At 40.1% G+C, this 25,424-nt stretch overlaps 2 protein-coding genes across 2 annotated transcripts in view; one reads left to right on the forward strand and one right to left on the reverse strand.

Moving 5' to 3' along the window:
* Positions 1–12,320, forward strand: part of naa38 (N-alpha-acetyltransferase 38, NatC auxiliary subunit) — an 18,564-nt gene extending 6,244 nt beyond the window's left edge. Inside the window, exon 3 of the mRNA XM_079870810.1 lies at positions 7,874–12,320. Within this exon, the coding sequence (XP_079726936.1) occupies positions 7,874–7,989 (116 nt within the window). The 3' untranslated portion in view covers positions 7,990–12,320. The remainder of the gene's footprint in view (positions 1–7,873) is intronic.
* A 126-nt stretch (positions 12,321–12,446) lies between these two features.
* Positions 12,447–25,424, reverse strand: part of cldn15b (claudin 15b) — a gene marked incomplete at its 5' end in the record, with an annotated part of 109,147 nt that continues 96,169 nt past the window's right edge. Inside the window, 3 exons of the mRNA XM_079870808.1 lie at positions 12,447–12,568; positions 12,854–12,964; positions 22,440–22,521. Coding sequence (XP_079726934.1) covers positions 12,448–12,568; positions 12,854–12,964; positions 22,440–22,521 — 314 coding nt within the window. The 3' untranslated portion in view covers position 12,447. The remainder of the gene's footprint in view (positions 12,569–12,853; positions 12,965–22,439; positions 22,522–25,424) is intronic.

A 25,424-nucleotide genomic window follows, 5' to 3' on the forward strand; every position in this document is an offset into this window, starting at 1 on the left:
TGATGCTGGAAGTTATGACTGTTCAAATGCAAATATTTGGGGGCTTTTATCTCTGGAATGCGCAGGACAAATTACACCACATTTGAATCGAAGCTAGCCAAGGATGGGCCCTTTCCAACGAGCTCTCACACAAGGTTCGGGGTGGTCTGGATCGGGAGTTACGGCCGTTCAAAATTGGGGGTCCCGCGGACTAGATCCGCGCGGGGGGCGCGCTCCCGAGGCCCGCGACGACACGTTTCGATCAAGAGCCTGGAGAAGACCTTACCATCAAAATTTGAGCGCGAAACGACTTCCCGTTTTCGAGTTATGAGTGAATTTGTATTTGGGGGCGTGGCTTAAATGCCCGTTTTACTTTCGTTTCATTTCATTAATTAAATTTAGTCCATTTCCATATCTCAGTGTGACACAATTGTCAAGTAATACTCCAATAGAGAATAGATACAAAATATGATTTAAAATGTTAAAATAATGATTTTATAAAGTCTAAATATGAATTATATGACAATATTAGGGAGCAGTATGATGAAATGGCAGCAGGGGGCAGTAAAATACCACTTATTGGCTTAATGACATGTTATATAATTTTTACCTTTTTAACTGTTATAGAGGCAAATTTTGTCTGATCTGTCTGAAATGTTTCATGCTTATTAAGAGTCATGAACATTATTATATGAGAATTATATGAACATAGATAGGAATAGGAATTTGTCCTAGGAAAAGACCATTCACAGCCAATACAGGCAATTTACCATAGGAAATATATGGTTTTAAAGCGTTTTAACAGTTATAGCGCCACCTTTGGTCCGATCTCCATACAAATTTCCAGGCTTCTTTAGCATGTTATGACAAATATGCGCATCAATTTTTGTGAAGTTCTGTGTTTTCGTTTAGGATTTATAGGCTTTTGAGTGCATTTTGCCACGCCCATTTTCTTTATGACCCAATATACCCATGCGAAAAATGCAAAAGTTCGACTTTTTTTTGATAATTATTTATCTAGAGAGTCCATAGAATTGTCTTAGACTCGTTTGGTTCCGATCGGGCGAAAAACCAGGGACTAGTTCGCAAAAGTAGGTTTTTAACATAATTACGAATATTTAATGAACGGTTTGATTGACAGCAATGGTTCTTGAGGCAAAGTTGTTCTCCATGAGAAGGTCTATCAAATGATATGCATATTGTGTGGATATTTGTAACACCACGTGATTACGGAGCTGTAAAACTCGTTAGCGCCAACTAGTGGCCGATATCTTTCAAAATTCTTACAGACCTCTAGGGCCATGAGTCGAACATGCCTACCGAGTTTTGTTCCGATCAGCCTCCGTTAACCTTGTCTAATAGGTGCTCAAATTTCATTGGCCGATGGCGGCCATGTTTTTTGAGATACGCCAATGTCCTCATAGACATACAAGGCACCTTGGACCAAGACACTGCATACCAATTTTCAAGTCAATCGGACTAACGGTCAGGTCGTCATAGCCCTTTTCATGTTTTTTTCATGTTATAGCGCCACCTAGAGTTTAATCGTCGCGATTTTTTTACTGTGACCCCAGATTGAACTCCTACACATGTGGACCGAGTTTGGTGAAGATACCTCATTTACAGCTTGAGTTATAGCCCTTTTAGTAAAATAGGCTCCTCCCACAACATTAGTTTTGCGCCCCCTAGCGACTGTGAATCGAAATTTCAACTTTTTTTCGATAATTATTGATAGTCAGACTCCAGAGAACATTTCTGCACTGGTTTGGTTCCGATCGGACGAAAAACCTAGGACTAGTTCGCAAAAGTAGGTTTTTGACAAAATTCAAAATGGCGGAAAAATTTGCATACCGGAAATGAAATCGGAGATATACGTTTTGTTCTTCAGGGCTCCAGCTTTCCAATGATATAAGACACTTGAGTCTACGACATACGGTCTAGGAGTTATGAGCAGTTTCGCGCTTTTGGTCGCTATAGCGCCACCTATGGGCCAATCGGAGTCATACTCCCTGAACCTCTCCTCGATTTTTGTACTACCATTTGGCAAAGTTTCAAGTCTCCAGCACTTACGGTTTAGGCTGCACGATGCGTTTTACGGCAGAAGAAAAATAATAAAAATCAGCACAATTACAATAGGGTTTCAGCACTTCGTGCTTGAACCCCTAATTATTAAAGTCCGCGTGAACCGGAAGTTGCAAACGACATTTCTCCAGTGTTGTGACGTATTTCCCAGTGAAAAGGAATATTGAACAGAGGGCAGGGTTTTACTCTAGCGCTTCTCCTCTCCATCTCTGCTCATAGCAGACTAACGGTTTGAGGGGAGTGGTTAAGCGTTTCCCAAACCAAGCCGTCAAACCTACATCATCAGAGAAGGAACGCCATTCCAGACCGGAAGTAACTTTTCAGACTTTGATTAAAGATTACGACGGCAAACAATTTGTTTCTGTGTATTAACTTGCACGGATTAATTGTTCACCACAAAACTAGTAATATGCGCTAACAAAGTAAATAGGGTCAGTTTTGATTTCAGTTGGACTTTAAAGACACACTATGTAAGATTTTTGGATCAAAATATCCAAAAACCACTAGAACAATGTATGTTATTTATTTTGGTGACTTATGTACTTACATTATCCCAAATGTTTCTAAGAATGTTTAAATCCAGAGAAATAAGCAGTTTTAACCAGGACACGGACCGTGTCCGTGCGTCGCCCATCAATGGCATTATTCCCGCGTTACCCTCGATTTCAAGTTTTATTTTGTAGGAACCATGGAAACATCAAAGACGCTTTAATATATTATGTGTTTTATTAGACAGGTGAGCAACTGTTTGGATAAATTTATTGACCGAAACGAATAATTGTTATACAGCTCAACACAGTTAGTCTTTTTGTTTAGGCCTAATATCGATCTAGCTCACTGCAGTATCTCATATAGTAGCCGCCAAGCAAATGCACAGAGTAGCATTATAACAACTTTCAGCACACTCAAATGGATCTAATATGATGAAACATCGCTGCGTTACCCCACTATACGCATGACCGGAAAAAACGGAAGCTTCTGTTGCATAATAAAAGCTCCGCTTCTCTCGAGCCGAGTGTTGTGCTTTTCTCTCATTAGCAATCGCTCCAGCGGCCTCGTTCCGCTCCAACGGCTTTTGTAATGTTAATAAATCTTTAATACATTACCGGTTATGCATGAATATGATTCCTGCCCGAGTCTCGTCGTATTCTCCACTGGCTGTAGAGGTGAATACAACAACTCCCACTATTGCGCGAAATCAAGTTGTCATCAAGCTACGACTTTGTTTTGAATAAACGACCTCTAGTGGCAAAAAATTATATAGTGCTTTTAACCCCTTAAACCTGAAGTGTACCGCTGGCAGTACACCCCCCCAGCCCCCCCACCCCGCGAAAAAAAAAATTCATAATCAAATTACTATGGAACAACACAAAATATGTATAATTTTAAAGCTCAAGTCCAGTCATCTTCATTTATATAGCGCTTTTAACAATGTAGATTGCTTCAAAGCAGCTTTACAGAGATAAGCGTATAATTGAAGGTAACAGAGATTGTTTTGGCTTTATAGCAGAGTTAAGTTATTTCCAACTAAAGTTAGTTTTGATTGATTTGCTTCCGTCGCAACGATCATTTGTTATTAAATTAGGGGCCGCTAAGACGACACCATTCCCTCTACACAGACTTTAAACGCGAACCTGTGAGAAACGCTGATGGCGTTCACATGCGCATTTAGAATGGGTTCTATAGTTATGTGCGTTTGAATATACGCAGGTTTGGAATTCCCTACAAGCCAAGCCTAAACAAAGTACTTGTCTTTCCTTATAAATTTTGATAAAGAATTTTTATTTTATTTTGTTGCTTTGGGGTAGGAACGCGAAACGAATTTTCCCGACAACGCCTTATCTGTATAGTGGTAGTGGGATCCTCCATAGGGAGAGACTAGTTGGCACTTCAGCACTGCGTTGTCATCGGTCCAGGCGAAGGTCCTTCGTCAGATCTGGATACGGCCTGGATCCGGCAGGCTGCAGGAAAACCTCGGGATAAACACAGACACTAAAATTAGCGTAGATGCCATTCTTCTCATGATGTAACGAGTACATCAGGATTTTTGGGAAGTGTTCCCGGTTCCGGCTGACCTAATATATGCAGCCTAACATTAAATTATAGAAGTCTATAATGTATTATGTGAAAGCTAGGTCAAAGAGATGTGTCTTTAATCTGGCTTTGAACTGACAGAGTGTGTCTGCTTCCCGGACAATGGTAGGAAGACTGTTCCAGAGTTTTGGTGCTAAATAGGAAAAGGATCTACCGCCAGCAGTCGATTTTGATATTCTCGGTATTAGTAACTGGCCGGAATTTTGAGATCGCAATAGACGTGACGGACTATAATGCGTTAAGAGCTCGCTCAAGTACTGCGGAGCTAAACCATTTAGTGCTTTGTAAGTGATCAGCAATATTTTAAAATTTATGCGATGTTTAATAGGGAGCCAATGCAGTTTTGACAGAACTGGGCTAATATGGTCATACTTCCTGGTTCTGGTAAGAACTCGAGCTGCTGCGTTTTGGACCAGCTGTAGTTTGTTTATTAAGCGTGCAGGGCAACCACCCAGTAGGGCATTACAATAATCTAGCCTTGAGGTCATGAACGCATGAACTAATTGTTCCGCATTTGTCAATGAGAGCATATGGCGTAATTTAGATATATTTTTAAGATGGAAAAATGCAGTTTTACAGATACTAGACACGTGACTTTCAAATGAAAGATTGGTATCAAAGAGCACACCCAGGTTCCTAAACGACGACGAAGACTTAACAGAGCAGCCATCAAGTGTTAGACAGTATTCTAGGTTATTACGTGAAGTTTTTTGTCCAATAATTAGAAACTCTGTTTTTTCAGAATTTAGAAGTAGGAAACTCAGCTTTCTAATGCATCTAACCCCTTTGATCAACTCTTAACGAGTGCTGAGTAGTCCCTCTAAACCGGAGTGTACCACCCGTGGGTGCCACCTAGCTGCGAAAAAATTTATAATGATTAACTCCTAAGTAGTGCTGAGTTATTTGCTTTAACGATTAAAAAGAGCCCAAATTCATCATAATCCATCACTCAGATCTAAAGATATTCCTCATGGACTTCTAACACATGAACCTGCACAGGCGCACATCAAACGAAGTATATAGATGGTGCACTGATGTGACATTTTAGCTCATAACTCCATGAAACATGCATGAATTGTGGAAAATCAAACATCTTTATTGACAGCAGATTCTCACGATTACAAAGAGCTCCTCATTGATCACGAGATATTCCTCACGAATTGATGCATACTTGGCTAAAAAAACATGTCTCTCATCTTTCCGGGATGAAATGTGTTTTCAAATGTTCCCGGAACCATCCGTGCTTGTTTTCCAATGTGAAATAACACAAAATAGGTATCTTAAAGCTTAGAAATTTAGCTTTCTAATGCATCTAACCACTTCGATTAACGAGTGCTGAGTAGTCCCTCTAAACCGGAGTGTACTGCACCACCTAGCTGTGAGAAAATTCATAATCATATTTTTCAAAAATACTGCATTGATCAAGACAAAATAGGTGTCATTTGAAAGCTTAGAGACTGAACTTGAACTGAACTGAATGTGATTAACTCCTAAGTAGTGCTGAGTTATTTGATGATAAATAGAATTTCTTTTTTTCACAATCCATTAAATACTTTTTGTACAAAGTACTGCAATGTGTCAAAAACATCATACAGCTCATGAAACATTCACAGATCATTAATAATGGCACACATTTTTTTACAGTATATTATTATGATTAAAATGAGCCCAAAATGAACATAATCTATTGCGTTGATCACAAGATGTTCCTCATGGAGGAACAATTTAAAAAATTCCCATTAGGGGGCGTCAAGGACTGAACAAAAAGGCTATCTTGGTTCCAAATGCTGTAACTTTTGATTACTTTATGCAGTCTCCACCAAATTTAATCCAGTTGCAGCTCACATGTACAGCTCACAATTTTCATCCTACCTTATTTTCTTCCCGAGTTATTGCATGTCAAATAAGAAAGATATACCAAACAAAAAAAAACAAAAAAAAACAAACAAAAAAAAGTTTCCTGTAGTTTTTCACCAGGTTTGCACACACTGTAGAAGGGATTTTGGCCCACTCCTCCACACAGATCTTCTCTAGATCAGTCAGGTTTCTGGGCTGTCGCTGAGAAACACGGAGTTTGAGCTCCCTCCAAAGATTCTCTATTGGGTTTAGGTCTGGAGACTGGCTAGGCCACGCCAGATCCTTGATATGCTTCTTACAGAGCCACTCCTTGGTTATCCTGGCTGTGTGCTTCGGGTCATTGTCATGTTGGAAGACCCAGCCTCGACCCATCTTCAATGCTCTAACTGAGGGCAGGAGGTTGTTCCCCAAAATCTCACAATACATGGCCCCGGTCATCCTCTCCTTAATACAGTGCAGTCGCCCTGTCCCATGTGCAGAAAAACACCCCCAAAGCAAGATGCTACCACCCCCATGCTTCACAGTAGGGATGGTGTTCTTGGGATGGTACTCATCATTCTTCTTCCTCCAAACATGTTTAGTGGAATTATGACCAAAAAGTTCTATTTTGGTCTCATCTGACCACATGACTTTCTCCCATGACTCCTCTGGATCATCCAAATGGTCATTGGCAAACTTAAGACGGGCCTTGACATGTGCTGGTTTAAGCAGGGGAACCTTCCGTGCCATGCATGATTTCAAACCATGACGTCTTAGTACCAACAGTAACCTTGGAAACGGTGGTCCCAGCTCTTTTCAGGTCATTGACCAGCTCCTCCCGTGTAGTTCTGGGCTGATTTCTCACCTTTCTTAGGATCATTGAGACCCCACGAGGTGATATCTTGCATGGAGCCCCAGTCCGAGGGAGATTGACAGTCATGTTTAGCTTCTTCCATTTTCTAATGATTGCTCCAACAGTGGACCTTTTTTCACCAAGCTGCTTGGCAATTTCCCCGTAGCCCTTTCCAGCCTTGTGGAGGTGTACAATTTTGTCTCTAGTGTCTTTGGACAGCTCTTTGGTCTTGGCCATGTTAGTAGTTGGATTCTTACTGATTGTATGGGGTGGACAGGTGTCTTTATGCAGCTAACGACCTCAAACAGGTGCATCTAATTTAGGATAATAAATGGAGTGGAGGTGGACATTTTAAAGGCAGACTAACAGGTCTTTGAGGGTCAGAATTCTAGCTGATAGACAGGTGTTCAAATACTTATTTGCAGCTGTATCATACAAATAAATAGTTAAAAAATCATATATTGTGATTTCAAGTTTTTTTTTTTTAGATTATGTCTTTCACAGTGGACATGCACCTACGATGACAATTACAGACCCCTCCATGATTTCCAAGTGGGAGAACTTGCAAAATAGCAGGGTGTTCAAATACTTATTTTTCTCACTGTATATATATATATATATATTATTATAATTTTTTTTTTGCTATAGTTCTCCTTGCTATAGTTTTGGAGTTATGAGTCTTTATTTTTGTGTGTGTCACTCAGAAAAAAACAACTCTAAAAATAGAGGTTACATTTACCATCTTACCACAAACAATTTGTGCTATGGGTTATTTGTGCTAAGTTCTAAATTTACCAAAGTAGGGGTGATATTTCATATATTGTATCTACATTCATACATTTTATTTGTAGTATTACTTGAATAATGATAGGAACACGTCCTTAAAATTTGACAATTTGCCCAAAAAAATTCACCACTTAGTTGGGACACTATAGCCCTTGATTGATAGTAGTCACAGGTAAAACCATGCATGTCTCCTCAGTACCATGGTTTAAAGTTAAAAAAATATATTTATATTTTTTTCCACAGATTCTTTCTCACAAGGTGAGCCCAGAGTGTTGGGACTGGCTATGATCCCCGGCCATCATGTGGTTTCTATAGAAGTGGAATCTGAAAGTCTTCAGACCACCACCCATGGACTCTGACAACTTTAGAGACATTTGGGGTCACCATATGGACTATAGAGAATGTAGTTTCCACGCACACTTTGTGTCTGAAACTACGGAGATGGCAGTAAAGATCCTCTAGAGCTGGAGTTGTAACCCAATAGGATTTTTCAGGTTTTTTTTTTTTCTTTTCATGGAAATGCAATACACAGTGGGTTGGTCCTCTGTGTTGAAACAAAAATAATGAATTACAGTGTGACTTGTAAACTGTACCCTTTTGCTTGTGTGTTTGCTTCTTTGTGAGCAGTACACATTGTGTATGTAATTATGGACATTGCCAGTTTTCAATAAGAGTTTAATAATCAATCTGATATTTGTATGATGTCATTGCACCATTTATTAATATTTCCTCATAACCTCATATCACCAGCAGAGGTCATTCACATACTTTATTCTTTTACATGTTGATTATTATTGCACATATATAAACAAAATGGCATATTTCAACTGTGCTAAAATTGAGATCGCAAATAATTATATATATATCAATGCATTACAAAATTAAAAGGAAATGTTTAGTTTTGTACTGAATTCATATCTATTTGTAACAACGTTATATTAACTAATCTATGGATATAGAAAAATATTGACTAAACATCTTGGTTATTTAGTTATCCAATATAATTGTCAAGTAAAATGTAAAATGAAAAGATATACAGTATATTTTAGTATTATCAAAATCTCACTGCTCTTTTCTTGTAAATTCTGGTACACAACAATTATTTACTGCATGCAAATACTTTTATCATTGACCAAATATACAATTATAACTTTAGTTTACAGTGGATATAAAAAGTCTGCACACCTGGTTTACATCACAAAAACTGCAAGATAAATCATATCAAAATCTTTATGCATTTAATGTAAAAATTACAGACTTTGCAATGTCGCTGAAAAACAAAGATATTTTATTAAAAAAAAGGATAAACACCAACCTAACTGCATACGTGTGCACACCATTTTATAATTGTGTATGAGGCTGTCTTAAGAATTAACTAATCAAGCTCATGTGAAATAACACACACCTGTCTTCACCTGAAGTGACTTCAAATAAATCTCAGCAGTTCTTGTAAGATTATTCTGACATGTTCTTGGTTGCATGCTGCTACAAGAGTCATGGGCCACAAAGAGCTTACAAAGTATCGCTCAAGTGATGGCTACAAAAACATTCCAAGGCATTAGAATAGATATACCATGGAACACAGTGAAGACAGTCATCAACAAGTGGAATAAGTAGGGCACAAGGGTGACATTATTAAGAACAGGGCTTCCTTCTAAAATTGAGAAAATTGAGGCCTACAGCAATGTAAAAAAGAGATGCTAACTCCAGTATTTATCTGTCTGGACAGTGGAGCAGGGTGGCAAGACGCAAGCCTTTTTCTGTCAAAAAATAACATCAAAGTCTGTCTAAACTCTGTAAAAACACATTTCTAGTCAACTATTTGGAAAAATGTGTTATGGTTAGATGAGCAAGATTATTTGGCCAAAAAAAAAAAAAATGTGTTTGGTGCAAAAACAACAGATCACATCAGCAAAAGAACACAATACACACAGAGAAGCATGGTGGTGATGCTTTTGAGCTGATTTTTTTTCTTCAAAAAAAATATTTTTGCTTCTCAATATTGAAATTGATGCTTCCTCACTCCTCTGCCCTCCAACCTGTGACCCGGAAACCGATCAAATTCAGCCATATTAAAGGACATCTCAATCCTCTAATTGCATCACAAGGAGGCGAGGAACGAGGAGGCGAGGAACAAGGAGCGAGTAAGCTTCCAGAGGAGCTATGAGCGAGGATGCAAAGGTGTATCCTATACAGAAGTCTTTCTTGTCGAGAAACCAGACGCACGTATAAATTCTCCTCCACCTTCACATCTGTCACAATAATTTTAATTTATGCTTTACCTTTGCAGTTTAAATAAACCATATATCAACAGGGCATCTTGCTTTATCTTTATTATTTATTAATTTCTTAAATAACCAAACTTTAACAACATGACTTTCCCACACTTGACCTTGAAGCTACATCAATTATTTCATCTGCCACTGTCAAAAACTTGGGTATCATTCTTAACCCTTCACTGACCTTCAATGCTTACATTAGTCAACTCTGTAATTTTTTCAACTTTACCGTATTGCCAAACCCACTCAACTATGTCAGCCCAAAAGAGTCTGAATCACTGGTACATGCGTTTATCACATCTCGACCCGATTATTGTAATGTTTTTTTTTTCTGGACTACCAGCACACTCTATCTGCATTTGCAATACATTCACAACTTTGCTGCAAGATTGCGAACTTACACTAAACGATCTGCTCATTTCACTCCTATTCTTTTAACCTCCACTGGCTACCTGTGTCTTCTCGTATTACTTACAAAATTCTTCTGCTTACCTTGAAGTCACTCAATGGTCTTGATCCTTCGTATCTCTCTGACTTACTTTCTCCTTAAATTCCCTCTCAACTTCTCCGTTCTTCTGGCTGTGAACTGTGAACCTCTGTGAGCCAAGATTTCGTCTATCATCTATGGGTGGCAGGTCTTTCTCCATTATAGCCTCTAAGCTATGGAACTCTCTTCCCCTGGCTCTTAGGTCAACAACCATACTGTATGAATTTAACTCAAAACCTATTTGTTTAACCAGTATTATCGATCATGACATGTTTTTCTTAAACATTTTCCATAACTCTGTATTACAGTCATAATGTATCCTTATTTACCATTATTCTTTTGCATCTGACCTTTGCTTCAACTGCCCACCTTCTATGCTGTCTGTAAATAGTGTTGTTTTTTGTTTCTGTCATAGTGTCTGTTTGTATTCGATTGGAATGCAGTATGCAACTGCAATCGCTCATGTCTTGGACTAGGCAAATGTCTACTGTCCATTTATTGTGTATAAACTGACTGTTTGTTCTTTACTGTTATTGTGAAATGTCCTTGAGCTCGGGAAAGGCGCTATATAAATTAAACATATTATGCTTATTATTATAACATAAGGGCAGATCTTTTGAGCACAGCTGATGATGCTTTGAAGTGACTCTTGAGTGTTCAAGAATATTCCAATATTCAAAAAAGCTATCCTTCAATTCCTCCATCCTCATTATCTTTCCTTGCAGCCTTTCCTTGCATCCTACAGGGGGTGGAGCTGAGATGTGAGGAAAGGAAAGGAAATGAGGATGCACAAATAAGAAAGTAGAAGCACCCACAGGCTTTAGTGAAGATGGAGGGAATCTTGAATAGCTCCAAGTTCCGGCCGATTTTGGTACAAAGCCTTCTGGGGCCTGCTAGAAAACTGAAAATGAAGAGAACTTTCACCTTTCAGCATAACAATGATCCCAAACACATTTAAATCAACAAAAGAATGGCTTCACCAAAGAAAGATTAATGTGGAATGGCCCAACCAGAGTCCAGACCGGAGTTCTATTGAAAATCTGTGGGGGGGACCTGAAGAGGGCTGTGTGCAGGTGATGTCCTCGCATCTGATACATTTTTTGCAAAGAAGAGTGGTAAAATATTCCTGTCAAGATGTGCCAAGCTGATAAACTCCTATCCAAACAGTGATGTGATAACATCAGAGGGGGCTTCAGGATTAGTTCAGTGGTGTGCCCACTTATGCAGTTAGTACGTTTTTTTTCTCTCTGAAATGTATCACTTTGGTTTTCATTGGCATTGCACAGGCTGCCATTTTACATTAAACATGCAAAAGTTCTGATATGATTTATCTTTGTTTTATTTTTTACATCACAAAAATGAACTATTTTAACAGGGGTGTAGACTTTTTATATCCACTGTACATGGTTCCATTCTACAGTAAACTTAACTTAAGACTGTTTACATAAGAAATGTGACATTTCTGCTTTGCAGCAGATTCTGACCATACTGCATAGAAAAAGGAATTTCATTGTGTTCTGTGTGTTTTGTGATGTCTGTAACTTGACTTTGTTGATCCCATGTATTTATTACCTTCCTTATGCCAGCTGCACACTGCACGATTTTAGCAACAACTTACTGCCAAGATACAGGGCAAAGGAAATTTCAGGAGGGGAAGAGTCATGGCTTCTGCAAGCAACAGGTCTCTCCTTTTTATTTTTTTATTTTTTTTATTTTTTTTTTATGCTAATCAGCGCACAGATAACTTGTATCACAGCTTCTTGCGGGCTACCATTTTTAAACAGGATGAAATACTCACGCGAGAACTCCTGTATCATGCTTGATCTTACGTTATTTCCTTTATCACTTCTCGAGTGTGTTTGGTTGTTCAGACAGAGACCAGGGAGAGATGTCGGCGATACTTTATATTAAAAAGTTGTGTAATGCGTGACCCCCTGTCGCCGATCTGTCATGTATTGTGCACACAATAGCACCCGTACCCCAGATAGTCATATAGTCTGAGAAGAACAGCGTTCCAATGTCTTTGAAAATGGTGTAGTGTGTTCCCAGCATTAAACATATGCATTGAGTCTATATTGGCTGGAAGGGACATGGGATGTTGTAGAGGCAGTTTGAACCATATGTCTGGATTGAAGCTGGTAGGAGTATGATCTGAAGTTCTGAAGATGTGATCTGAGCAAACAAAATAGAAATTTAGCACAGAGATTTTTTAAAAACAACTGATGCAGGGCCGTCCATAGGGCGGTGCAACTTAGGGGACTAATGCAACACGCTTTAGGGGCCCCGCAGCGGACGCAAACAGACAAACCAAGGGATTGAGCGCTTCCTCTAACTCAGTCCTTTAAATGTCACTTCTCATTTAAACACTGTCCTGAAAATGTCTCAGGGAAGGTTAGCTGAAATGGTTAGTGAATGAAGTGTCATTTTAACAGGGCATGTGTTGCATACTAAACTCACTTTTTTTCCTCTCGGCTGCTCAGTCCACAGGAAAACAGCAAACAGCTGCCGCTACATAAAGCCATTATGGCTGAACTCCAACCAATGTACAGCCCTTCTCCGATTTCATACCTAAACACACAGGACACATCTAACATTACACAGTAGAGGCATTCCAAGACTGTGACATGACAGGCCAATATTGTCTGAAATAGGGCTGGGAGATATATCGCATGACATTGTTACCCCTAATTTCCACCAACTGCGGAACGGCTCCGGAACGGCGGCGGAGTCAATAGGTTTCCATTGAAGTCAATGTGTGCATTTTCACTGACTGCGTAACGGCTGCGTTCCGACTCCGGCGATCCGCAGCCCTCCGGAGCAGATACGCAGAGCTTCTATTTTTGCCGGATGCCGGAGAGCTCCGCAGCACTACAGGGCAGAGTGCGCAGGACAGGAAGTCGAGCAAAAAAACAGAACAAACGAAAACAACAAAAAAGATCTGGTTAATTTTCAAAATAAAATACACCGTGATCATGCCGGATCATATTTCCCTACACTACACCTTGAAAACGTCATAATATACCATTCGTCATAACGTTCTGTTTATAGAAACTATATATCGCGCGATCATACGTGAATTAGCAAGATCTCGTGGATCCTCGTGACTTCAGCTGTCAGTCAGTCCTGCAGCCGTTCCGCAACAAATCCGGACCTGGTGGGTATTGAAGGACAACGGAGCACGGAGCCGACACGCAGCGGAGCCGTTCCGCAGCCGTTCCGCAGTTGGTGGAAATCCGGGGTTAGGCGCAGGGCCGGCTTTGCCGACAGGCGTCACAGGCGGCCGCCTGGGGCGCCATCTGCTGGACGGGGCGCAAAATTGCATAATTAAAAAAAAAAAAAAAAGTTAATTAAATGTATCGTATTATGAAAGCTGCGCACACGCTGTACACTTTTACTGTGCACTGTCCACACACTGCTTGTATTTGTCCATTTCTTTTACTAGATTATACAATCCTAAAAAACGACTGAGTCACTCTGACAGCTGTCAAACTCACGCGCGTTGCTCAGCAACCGGGAGTGGCGCGAAAACATCTGACAGCTGGTTTTAGCGCTTTAAATGATGGGGTAAAAGTCCGGGGGCGCGCGCGCCGTACCGGTTTCAAGTTTCTCACTGATCAGCTTCGGGGCGCATAAAAGGATCGGAACGAAGACAGCGGAGGACCAGACATGGACTTTACTGTGTGTGCGTGTGCGTGTGCGTGTGTGTGGTAGTCGTCTACGAGGGGCTGCAGCTTTTACTTTCGTTTTGTCATTTGCGTATTAAAGTGGAATGAGTGGCCGACAGCAAGTGGAATGAGTGGCCGACAGCAAGTGGAATGAGTGGCCGACAGCAAGTAGAATGTGTGGCCGACTAAAAAAATTATTTTAACTATAAGCAACCCAATTTGTCTAGATCTGTATTATTTCCTTTGTATAATGAGCTTAAATATTGCTGCGCAGTCGTGTGATTTAGTCTGCTTGATTAACATTATTACAATGTATTCCTATTTAACTCTGATATGTAGCCTATATATATAAGGTCCTCGAGTCGAATATTTCACCAGCATCAGCCTTTTCACAGTTTGTATCACTCCGCTTGTCTGTGTTTGCGCAACTTGCATCATTAAGCCAGTAGGTGGTGACAAGTGACTTTATGAGTGAACAATTGAAATTTAATTGAACTGATTTAATAGTGCCAAAAACACTGATTAACTCAAGAAAGAAACAAGTTGCTGAAACCAATCTTTAATGCTAAAAAGTTTACATCTATGCAAAATAATCCTTGAAAGATTTCTCATTTAAGGCCATTCCTGTTTGGAATATGTGATTGTTGTATTGTCAACTATAAGCAGAAACATTTTGCATTTCCATTTTCTAGTGTGGATCATTCATTTCAACATTTATCCTCATTCTCATGTTTAAGAATCTGTTATCTTGACAAATAATTTATGCTACTGCCCACTGACATGCTTTTAAAGCTATTGTTATCAGAAAATGTTGGCCTTCAAACACCTTAAAATGCACATATGTAGGTCCGAGAAATCAAAATTTTCTCGGGGGAGCATGCCCCTGAACCCCCCTAACTCTCGCCTTGGGCACCAAATAACCTCCCAGGTAGCAAAGAATTCTGGCCCAGGTTTGGCATGAAGCCGGCACAGCTGGAATTCAGTCGGCACTGGCATGAGGCATGTGAACCGAACATGGCCCGGTTATGGGGGAGATTGGACCGTCTTTAAGGTGGCAAACAGGATATGGGCCAGTGGTTAAGTGTATTAGTTGGCCCACATATAAAATATAGAAATGTGGCCCACATATGTGTGGCCAGACTTATCCCATAGTTAAAATGTAATTTCAGATATTTAATAATTAATAATATTTTCATACACACAGCTGTTTCCCCTATTCCTGTTTGCAGTGTGGGTTTATTCTCTCTATCAACAAGGTTTAATGAATAATTATGAAACAACATAAACTTTAAATTTACATTAGGCTACATTTAATCATTTAGCAAACACTTTTATCCAAAGAGGTTTACAATAGAGGACAACATAAGTAAGCAATATATATATTGTGTGTTAGTGTGAAAGGTCAAAGCAAGATAGAATAGAACTTTAATTGTTTGATTGTCTCATTTCATGCACAAGATAAGGCCAATTTGCACACATTTCTTCGGTCTTAAAGTGTCCTAATATGGCACACACAAAAAATTACACCAATCAGGTCGCATCTAGAAAAGCGCGCCCAGATAGCGCGCCTAAAACGCAATGCTTCAAGGGTTTGTAGTTGTACATCATTGTAGTCTTTACACTCAATCTTGTACTTTTTTCCTTTTTTTTCTTTAAAAAAAAAAAAATTTTTTCTTCAATTGAAACTGTGTAATCTTGCGATTTAGTTAATGGTTTAGAACGCTTCAACCCAAATTAAAAAAAAAATATATTGATATGTCCGGATCCAGCGCCGCCGCAGTTTAAGAAGTGGGGGGGAAGGCAGTGGCACTGATGCACTTGAGGCTGCACTTCACTAACGGTTTGACTTCTTACCTCTAGAACAAAGCGAGCGAAGTTTGGCAAGTAATAATTTTGAATTTTACAGTTAGTTTGAGTTAACATAGTCGGAAAGTTAAATGTTAAAGATGAGCCACAATGTATAATCGTAGATGTTATTTAAAATGTTGTAATTCACTAAATGTGCGTTGATAACATTTATCGTTAGATGACATCAGACATCTTTATTTTATATCACAGGCTCAGCCATTTATTTATTTCAATTTAAGTGACATACACTGATGGATTAACATGCAGTTGGCACAACGTACCCAACCTTCTAACAACGTTTTAACATGGCCAGAAGGTCGCCATAACTACGTTGTGTGGTGAAGGTTGTTACGGCGTTGTCACAATGTTGACATTGAACTACTGTTCAGGCCCGTTAAGGTTGTTATTAAAAATGTAATTGTCAGAACGTCGGCCGTTTCTCAATACCAAGTACGCAAATTTCGGACTTGTGTCCTTGATAGTTCGGACTTGCCAAGTTCAACTCAGAAGAACGAACTCCTGAGGACGAGAGGACGCAAGTCCGGTGCAAATAGAACAGTGCGCGATCAAGAACGCACTGTTCTATTTGCACCGGACTCAGCACGCTCTGGCTACTCCGATTATCTTTAACATATGCTATATTTTCGGCAACAATAAAACGGAATATGGTGTAAAATACAACCAGAAAGCAACATAGTGTCGGACCAGATCCGGCCCACATCTGGTACACACAGCCCAGATGTGGGCCGGATCTGGGCCGACACCAGTGATGCGCGGGTCAATGTATAAACAAACCGCACCCGACCGACGTTTTCAACTAACCCGCCCGCAACTCGGACCGCAAAAAACGAAAAAGAAAATATTGTACCCGACCCGCTTCCTGACCCGCATTTTTTTTAAAGTAGCTATAATGCTCATCGTAGCGTCTTAATATAACTTAATATTATAATTGTGTCAAGAATTATAAAAAATCGTCAATATAAGCTCAGAATTTGTACTAAAATAGTCTAAATGTTTAGTTTTAAAAACAATTTTAAAAAGCTGGCTATGTCTATTTTGATGTTTCTGCGCAAGTTCAGCAGACAGTGAGGTTCGAGTTTGTTCCGATCAGAGCTCGTGAGCGGAGAGCGCATATTCCGCTCCGCTCATGGTCGCTCGCCCAACCCAGATGGCCTGCTGGTTCGAAAATATGTGGAATAAGGGCTGCCTCCGACTATTTTTTTTGTCTTGTTGACTAGTTGTTCATTTAAGCCATTCGTGGACAAATCGCCCCTTTATATTAAATTAATTACTTAAAGGCTAGCCTACAGGAATAAGCGTAATGACCGCACGCTTAAAGCTTGCCACAAAGAACCGGTTAAAGTAATGATTATGAATGTGTCTAAATTAGCAAGGAGACATTTAATTGTTTAGTAATAAACTGGTGTTTTCTGTGTCGCTGCAAAGATGAAGTTGACAATGCGGAGATTGCGGACTCGCCATGAACGCCAGAGAGAAATGCACATTTCATATGGATTAGCCTACATAATCAGAGAGTATAGCCTATTTATTTTGGTTTGAATATTTTCGTTTAAAAGTAGACATTTCAAGCTTTCTGTAATATATAGCCTATATTTATCAAATCTGTGAGGCACAAGTTGAGTTTCGGCGCCCTCCAGTTCACATGCAGTGATCGCGTACCGGCGCCTTATTTTGTCTGCTATATATTTGCTTCTTATTTAATAAATACGGGCAATTGATTGATAAAACATTGATCAAAATTAAGATACAATTTATACAAAACGAAAATCTTTTAAAAAGAGTTTTCTATAAAACAAAACTTAATGAAGTCGTCAAAATCATGTTTTACCAAAAACAGCGCCGTTGCTAGGAGGGCGCCAGCGCCTCTGCCTCTCAGCGCCTCTGCCTCACGAGTGGATGATAGCCCTGAAGACGCCTAGCAATGATATACCTTTAGTGGTAGTATACCTTTAGTTAAGTTATCGCAGCGCGCTAAGAGACAATGTTATCGGAAAATGCAGCCCAGGTATAGGCCTTTTCAGAATGTTTGTAAACAATAGGCGCCGAGTAACTTCCGGGTGGCAGAACGCGAGCGGCTTCCACTGACTAACTGAAGAGATCCAGCCGGCGACTGCAACAGTTACATAGTTAAAAACATTGTTGTTGATCAAAGTTGAAACGATGATGAAAACGTGTTGTGTTTGGGGTTGCGCTGCCAGATATACAGCAAAAGGTGTAGGGTTTTATCGATTTCCTGTGGGTGAGGAGGTTATAGCGACTGACCGTGAGACTCACGCAATTGTATGAGGCGCCACGTAGGATTTAAATCAAACTTCGCTTATCAATACATTCATAACACACGTGCATATACATCTATAAATTACCCGCATATACATGTAGGCTATACTATTGGATTTTCAAAATACATATGAAATACACGTGCACACTAATATGAAATTCATACCAATGTTAGTAATGAATGCATATACACTTGTGAATATTGCATATAAACTTGACGCACGCATACACCTATAAATACTCGCATACATATAGCCTACACAACTAAAGCATGCATCCACGTTTTATTTTGTATGCACGAGACGAGTGTTTATAGGTGTATATGCATGGAAGTTTATAAGTATTTATAGGTGTATGCGTGCGTCAAGTTTATATGTAGCCTATATGCAAGTTATTCACAAGCATTCATTACTAACATAATATGTATTGGTATGGATTTCATATTAGTGTGCACGAGTATTTCATATATGTATTTTGAACATCCAATAAATGTATATGCGAGTAATTTATAATTGTATTGTGTTATGTATGTATTGATAAGCGAAGTTTGATTTAAATCCTACGTGGCGCCTCATACAATTGTCACTTTTCACACGCTCTCACTACACATCCATTTTCTCACGCAACTTACCTAAATGTATATTCCTCATACATAATAAATTATCGACCAATCAGTGTTTTTCAACCGCGCAAAGGTCGATATAACAGCTGGAGAACAATTGTCACATAACATTTACCTCAGGAAAGCCATTTAATGACCATGATGCACGTTATTTTGGCTAGAAAAAAGAGCTATAGAGAGTATTTTGCTAATTATGTGTAGGCCTACTATATTACATATTTATTATATTTTTTACTTATACCATTAAACACAGTTGTTATTATGATAAAAAAAATGCATTATATTTAATTATTTTTTTTTATTTTTATTACATTTTTACTGTCGACGGTGGGTCTCCCTTCCAAGCAATTTACTAGCGTTGTCATAGGAACGCTTTGGCTTTTGCCACCCGGAAGAACGTCTATTACTGTTGTGACGTCATGGTGAATTGTCGTATATGCATAATGGAGATTCCAAAGCTCTCTTCTTTGGTCAGAACCATGGAGAGCGATCGCGGATTTACTTTTACAATGCAACACAATATTTAAAGAGCATCAAGCTATTAAAATCTATATTATGTATACGCACAGATAATATAACAGTAGGCTATATTAGTCAATATTTTTTTATTAGGTTAAGCAGTGATTGGATAACGTTTTTTTTATTTTATTTTTATTTAACGTTTTTAATTTAAGGCCCTCCCACAATTGGTCTGGCTTATCCAAAACTGGAATCCTGGCGCCGTGCCTGGTTGGTCGTGCCAGTTTTGTGGTTATCAAATGTGTAAATAGCATTGCAAGAAGTAGCCTACACATGACAAAGCCAGCACTTTGGTCATCATCTTTCATTATTTCGGCAAATGTCTCCCACACTTTGCTCTTGTGTATTTGCGGAGCTTCCACTCCCCAGTCTTCACCTTTTCTCTTGCCGCCTCCATCTCTACCTGCAGACTGAGCTCGTGCGTCATCTTCGCGCCAGTTATTCAGCCAATAAAGTGTAAATTAAATTTAAAACGTATTCATAGAAAATTGTGTCTAGAACTATATCAATTACAAAGGTTTAATTGGCATCTTTATTTCAAACGACCCGACCGACCGCGACCCGAATATCATTAAAAATATTTTTGGATGACTCGTAACCGCGGGTAACCGCGGGTGACCGCAGGCACCCGCTCATTTCGGATCAACCCGCGCATCACTGGCCGACACTATGTTGCTGTCTGGATCTTTTCGTCAACAATAAAACGAAATATGTTATAGGCTAAAACACCACTCTGCCTCTTTTCATTTAAAAAAATCTTAAACATATTAATGGACACGTAAATGTGGTTTAGGCAAGGCGTAGCCCATTGATTCTCTTCACTGCATATATTTATAATAACATGCAATATAAAACACAACCCTGCTTCTTTTTGTTTTCATTTAAAAAATATTAAACATTGATAATTAAAACTGACATTTAACAAACAGAGACAGGTTTGTGTTTTTTTATTATACATGTAGGCCTACATACAGTGAAGAGAATGTATACTAAAATAAATACAAAAAAATATTCTATACATTTTAAAATATATAAAATTACACAACCCTGTCTCTTTTTGTTAAATGTCAGTTTTAATGATCAATAATATTCAGTATAAAAGTATGTAGCCTAAAAGGTATAAGAAGCTATACAATGAGAAATAATGCAAACCATTCAGTCAAACAAAATCCACAATGGATAAGAAATGCAAACACACACACAAACATACACTTGATGTCAAATGTTAGGAGGTCCAAAACTAAAACCTTTTCTCTTTTACTCACCATTGCTACATTTACTTGCTAAAAATACAGTCAAACTGTATTCCAAACGGTTATTCCAGACTGCTACTGTGTAATATATATGATAATACCATGTAAAACATGCAAACATGCTATAATTGCTATAGCATAATTGCAAAAAAAAAAAAAACTGATGCTTCATAAGTGTTAAACTTTTTTTTTTTTGTTACAATACTGATTTTATCTCTCTGTATCTCTGCGTATTTGAATTTTTAATAGGGCTTTGTGGGGTTTATATATAACACAAATTAGCATGAAAATGATAATCTCTATAGATATAAATATCATAAGGGAATACACATTAAAAAGACTATATAGAATATATTTATATAGAATATAAACAAAATTAATCAACATCCTTATGGTATTTTTGTGTGATGTTTCAGGTGCCAACCCAGCAAACATATTTACGTTGTGGCAACTGTAGTTTAAAAACATGTCTGTCTGGCACATTAGACCAAATTGCATCTAGAATTTTCCTAATAGAATTCATCATATAGTCACCCTCAAGTTATTTCAACCCTGTATGAATTTCTTTCTTCTGCTGAACACAATGGAAGATATTTTGAAGAATGCCAGCATACAGGGTTGAAACAACATGAGGGTGAGTATATGATGACAGAATTTTCATTTTAAAGTGAACTATCCCTTTAAAATCCAATAGCCATATTTTCTTTTGATACAGAAACTAATTTCAGACCATGTATGTTTCAGCGGCTGTGAGGCGTAACCACCTGACGTCTGCGGCCACAGAAAAGGAAATCGATTCCACCATTAAGAGATGGCTATATCTGGCCCCGGATAGGGATGGTGGCAGAAGAGAAAGGATGAAGAGAAAAGAGCGTCAGGAGAGTACAACAGGTTAACCGACTTGCGACTTGGTGCACAGTGCCTCTTGTTCATGAACTGAATCAGATGTTAAAGATTTGTGTGCACAGCCGTTCATGAACTGAATCAGATGTTGAAGTGTGCACAATGCCTCATGTCATTCAAGTTTTTTTTTGCTAATTGTTTCGTTTAAATGTGAAACAATAAATATTTGTTAAGAATACTGTTGTTTTTCTGGCATTTTTCATTTGGGCCAAGGGTGTGTATAAAGTGGCTAGATCAAGGTTTAGTTGAGGCTGACATGTAGAATCAATTGTTTGGTCCTAAAAAGCTATAGTCATTCATTTGGCTGAGATATGGCTATGCCATGGGCCATATGTGGCCCGAGTTCTGGCAACCAGACCTGGTCCAGTCATGTACCGTAATTCATTGCTGTATTTGGGCCAAGTGAAAGTGGATTGTGTGGCCCATCACTGGGCCAAACCAATTTTGCTATGTGGGCTAGAGCCGGCCCTGGTTAGGCGCATCTCGTCAGTAAAGCCGGTTCCTTGATTAGTAGTAAATCGCCATCACCTGCTTTCAGATGGGGCGGCATTCACTACAAAGAGCCGTAGTTAACTGACAAGCTGAGATATCGCATTAATATCGCGGACGTATCGCCTGCGATAATTAATGCGAAATGGCTCAGCTTGTCAGTTAACTACGGCTCTTTGTAGTGAATGCCGCTCCATCTGAAAGCAGGTGATGGCGATTTACTAGCCTACTAATCAAGGAACCGGCTTTACTGACGAGATGCGCCTAACAATATCATGCGATATATCGCCCAGCCCTAGTCTGAAACATAATCACAAACATGTTTGTACAAGTGAGCTTTCTCATGCTATATTGCTAATTAGATAACTCCAAATACGATGAAATAGTTCTAAATATTTTCTCTAATAGCTCTACATACCAAGATAATAACTATTCTTTCCACTTACTTTATTCCTGGATAAAGTGGGTCAAAGAATTCCTGAGTGATATTGAAAGCATACCAAGACACTGCAATCATCGTGCACAGACCTGAAACATGAAAATGAATGTTGTTTCTATAAACAAACTACCAATGTTTAAATTACTTATGCTTCTCCTTTCCAAGACAGTCAATCAAAGGTTATGTTGAAGACATTTATATTGTGAAAGCATAATCTTAATAGTTCCTAGTAACACTTACAAGGTTTAATTCATTAACATTATATATATACAGTGAGGAAAATAAGTATTTGAACACCCTGCTATTTTGCAAGTTCTCCCACTTGGAAATCATGGAGGGGTCTGAAATTGTCATCGTAGGTGCATGTCCACTGTGAGAGACATAATCTAAAAAAAAAAATCCAGAAATCACAATGTATGTGTCACGATATGCATGAAAGCAAAGACGGTAGTCGGATCTAAATGCAGCAATTGAATTTAATTAACAAAGACTTGGCAAGACTCAGAACTGGAACAGGGATTACTCATGGAAGATACATACATTCCTACATACAATAACTGACCCCGAACAAGAGAACACACAGGGTTTAAATACACAGCGGGATGAGGGAACGAGACACAGCTGGGGCAAATGAGCACAATAATCAGGACCGTACAAACTGAGAAGACAACACACCTGAAACAAGGGAACTAATTAACATGACTAGCAGACTAGGACTAACTGAATACAATGAACAGGAACAAGAAACTGAATGTAAAAACCAAAGACAGAGAAAACACAAACCAGAAACATGACAACATAACACACCGTTACATTATCCCCCCCTTCTACAAGGCGCGACCTCGCGCCGTTTCAAAACACAACCTGGGTGAGGGGGTGGGGGGGTGGGCGTCCTGGAGTCCCAGACAGGGTAGCCGGGGACCATAGACACCAGGTCACCGATGCAGATGGCCACGGCGGAGCGGGTCGTGCGGGTCGTGCGGGTGGCCAGGGCGGAGCAGACTCGGACGGACACCAGGGCGGAGCAGACTCGGACGGACACCAGGGCGGAGCAGACTCGGACGGACACCAGGGCGGAGCAGACTCGGACGGACACCAGGGCGGAGCAGACTCGGACAGGGACCAGGGCGTGTGGCGCACAGGGCTGGACAGGACCAGCAGCATGGGAGGCTTAGGCGTGTAAAGCACTGCAATGGTCCATATAGGCGCCACCTCCATGGCCCTCTCAGGGTACCTATTGCCCCCCCCAAAAAAATACTTGGGGAAATTCAAGGCTAAAGCCTCCGGGCTGGGAACGGCCTCTGGAAAAGGCTCCTGGAGCTTGATAGGCACAGGCGAGGTGAGGACCAGAGGCGGAGCCGGCAGGGCGAGGCATCTGGGTACGCCCACTGGAACCTGGTGAACCGAGCGAGTCCTCCTCCTCTTCCTCCTGCGACGGCGAGTCACTGGGCTTGATTCATTCACTGGGTTTGGTTCACTCACTTGACTCACTGGGCTCGGTTCACTCACTTGACTCACGGGGCTCGGTTCACTCACTTGACTCACGGGGCTCGGTTCACTCACTTGACTCACGGGGCTCGGTTCACTCACTTGACTCACGGGGCTCGGTTCACTCACTTGACTCACAGGGCTCGGTTCACTCACTTGACTCACTGGGCTCGGTTCACTCACTTGACTCACGGGGCTCGGTTCACTCACTTGACTCACGGGGCTCGGTTCACTCACTTGACTCACAGGGCTCGGTTCACTCACTTGACTCACTGGGCTCGGTTCACTCACTTGACTCACGGGGCTCGGTTCACTCACTTGACTCACGGGGCTCGGTTCACTCACTTGACTCACTGGGCTCGGTTCACTCACTGGGCCGCTTGTGCAGAGGCGACGAGCGGGCTCGGGGAAATCAGGAAGGCGTGGGATTAAGCTGTCCAGGCAGATGGAAATAGCCTCTCTCCATCCCAGACCAGAGATATCGGGGAGCTGTCGTGGATCGACATATTTAGCCCCAGTTAGATAGCACGCCTTTATAATTTCATTCCCCAGGTGGCAGTTCTCGACCAGTCGAATATATCTGAAGCTGAAGTCGAACAGGTTACGGCTCTCCTGAGCTAATGCTGCGATCTGGACACAGCTCATCTTCTTGGGTTAGATCGACCGCTCCGGGTACTAACTGCTAGATCCTTGTATGGTCAGTTATTCTGTCACGATATGCATGAAAGCAAAGACGGTAGTCGGATCTAAATGCAGCAATTGAATTTAATTAACAAAGACTTGGCAAGACTCAGAACTGGAACAGGGATTACTCATGGAAGATACATACATTCCTACATACAATAACTGACCCCGAACAAGAGAACACACAGGGTTTAAATACACAGCGGGATGAGGGAACGAGACACAGCTGGGGCAAATGAGCACAATAATCAGGACCATACAAACTGAGAAGACAACACACCTGAAACAAGGGAACTAATTAACATGACTAGCAGACTAGGACTAACTGAATACAATGAACAGGAACAAGAAACTGAATGTAAAAACCAAAGACAGAGAAAACACAAACCAGAAACATGACAACATAACACACCGTTACAGTATGATTTTTTAACTATTTATTTGTATGATACAGCTGCAAATAAGTATTTGAACACCTGTCTATCAGCTAGAATTCTGACCCTCAAAGACCTGTTAGTCTGCCTTTAAAATGTCCACCTCCACTCCATTTATTATCCTAAATTAGATGCACCTGTTTGAGGTCGTTAGCTGCATAAAGACACCTGTCCACCCCATACAATCAGTAAGAATCCAACTACTAACATGGCCAAGACCAAAGAGCTGTCCAAAGACACTAGAGACAAAATTGTACACCTCCACAAGGCTGGAAAGGGCTACGGGGAAATTGCCAATCAGCTTGGTGAAAAAAGGTCCACTGTTGGAGCAATCATTAGAAAATGGAAGAAGCTAAACATGACTGTCAGTCTCCCTCGGACTGGGG

Source organism: Squalius cephalus (genome assembly GCF_949319135.1).
Source record: "Squalius cephalus genome assembly, chromosome: 5".
NCBI lineage: Eukaryota > Metazoa > Chordata > Actinopteri > Cypriniformes > Leuciscidae > Squalius > Squalius cephalus.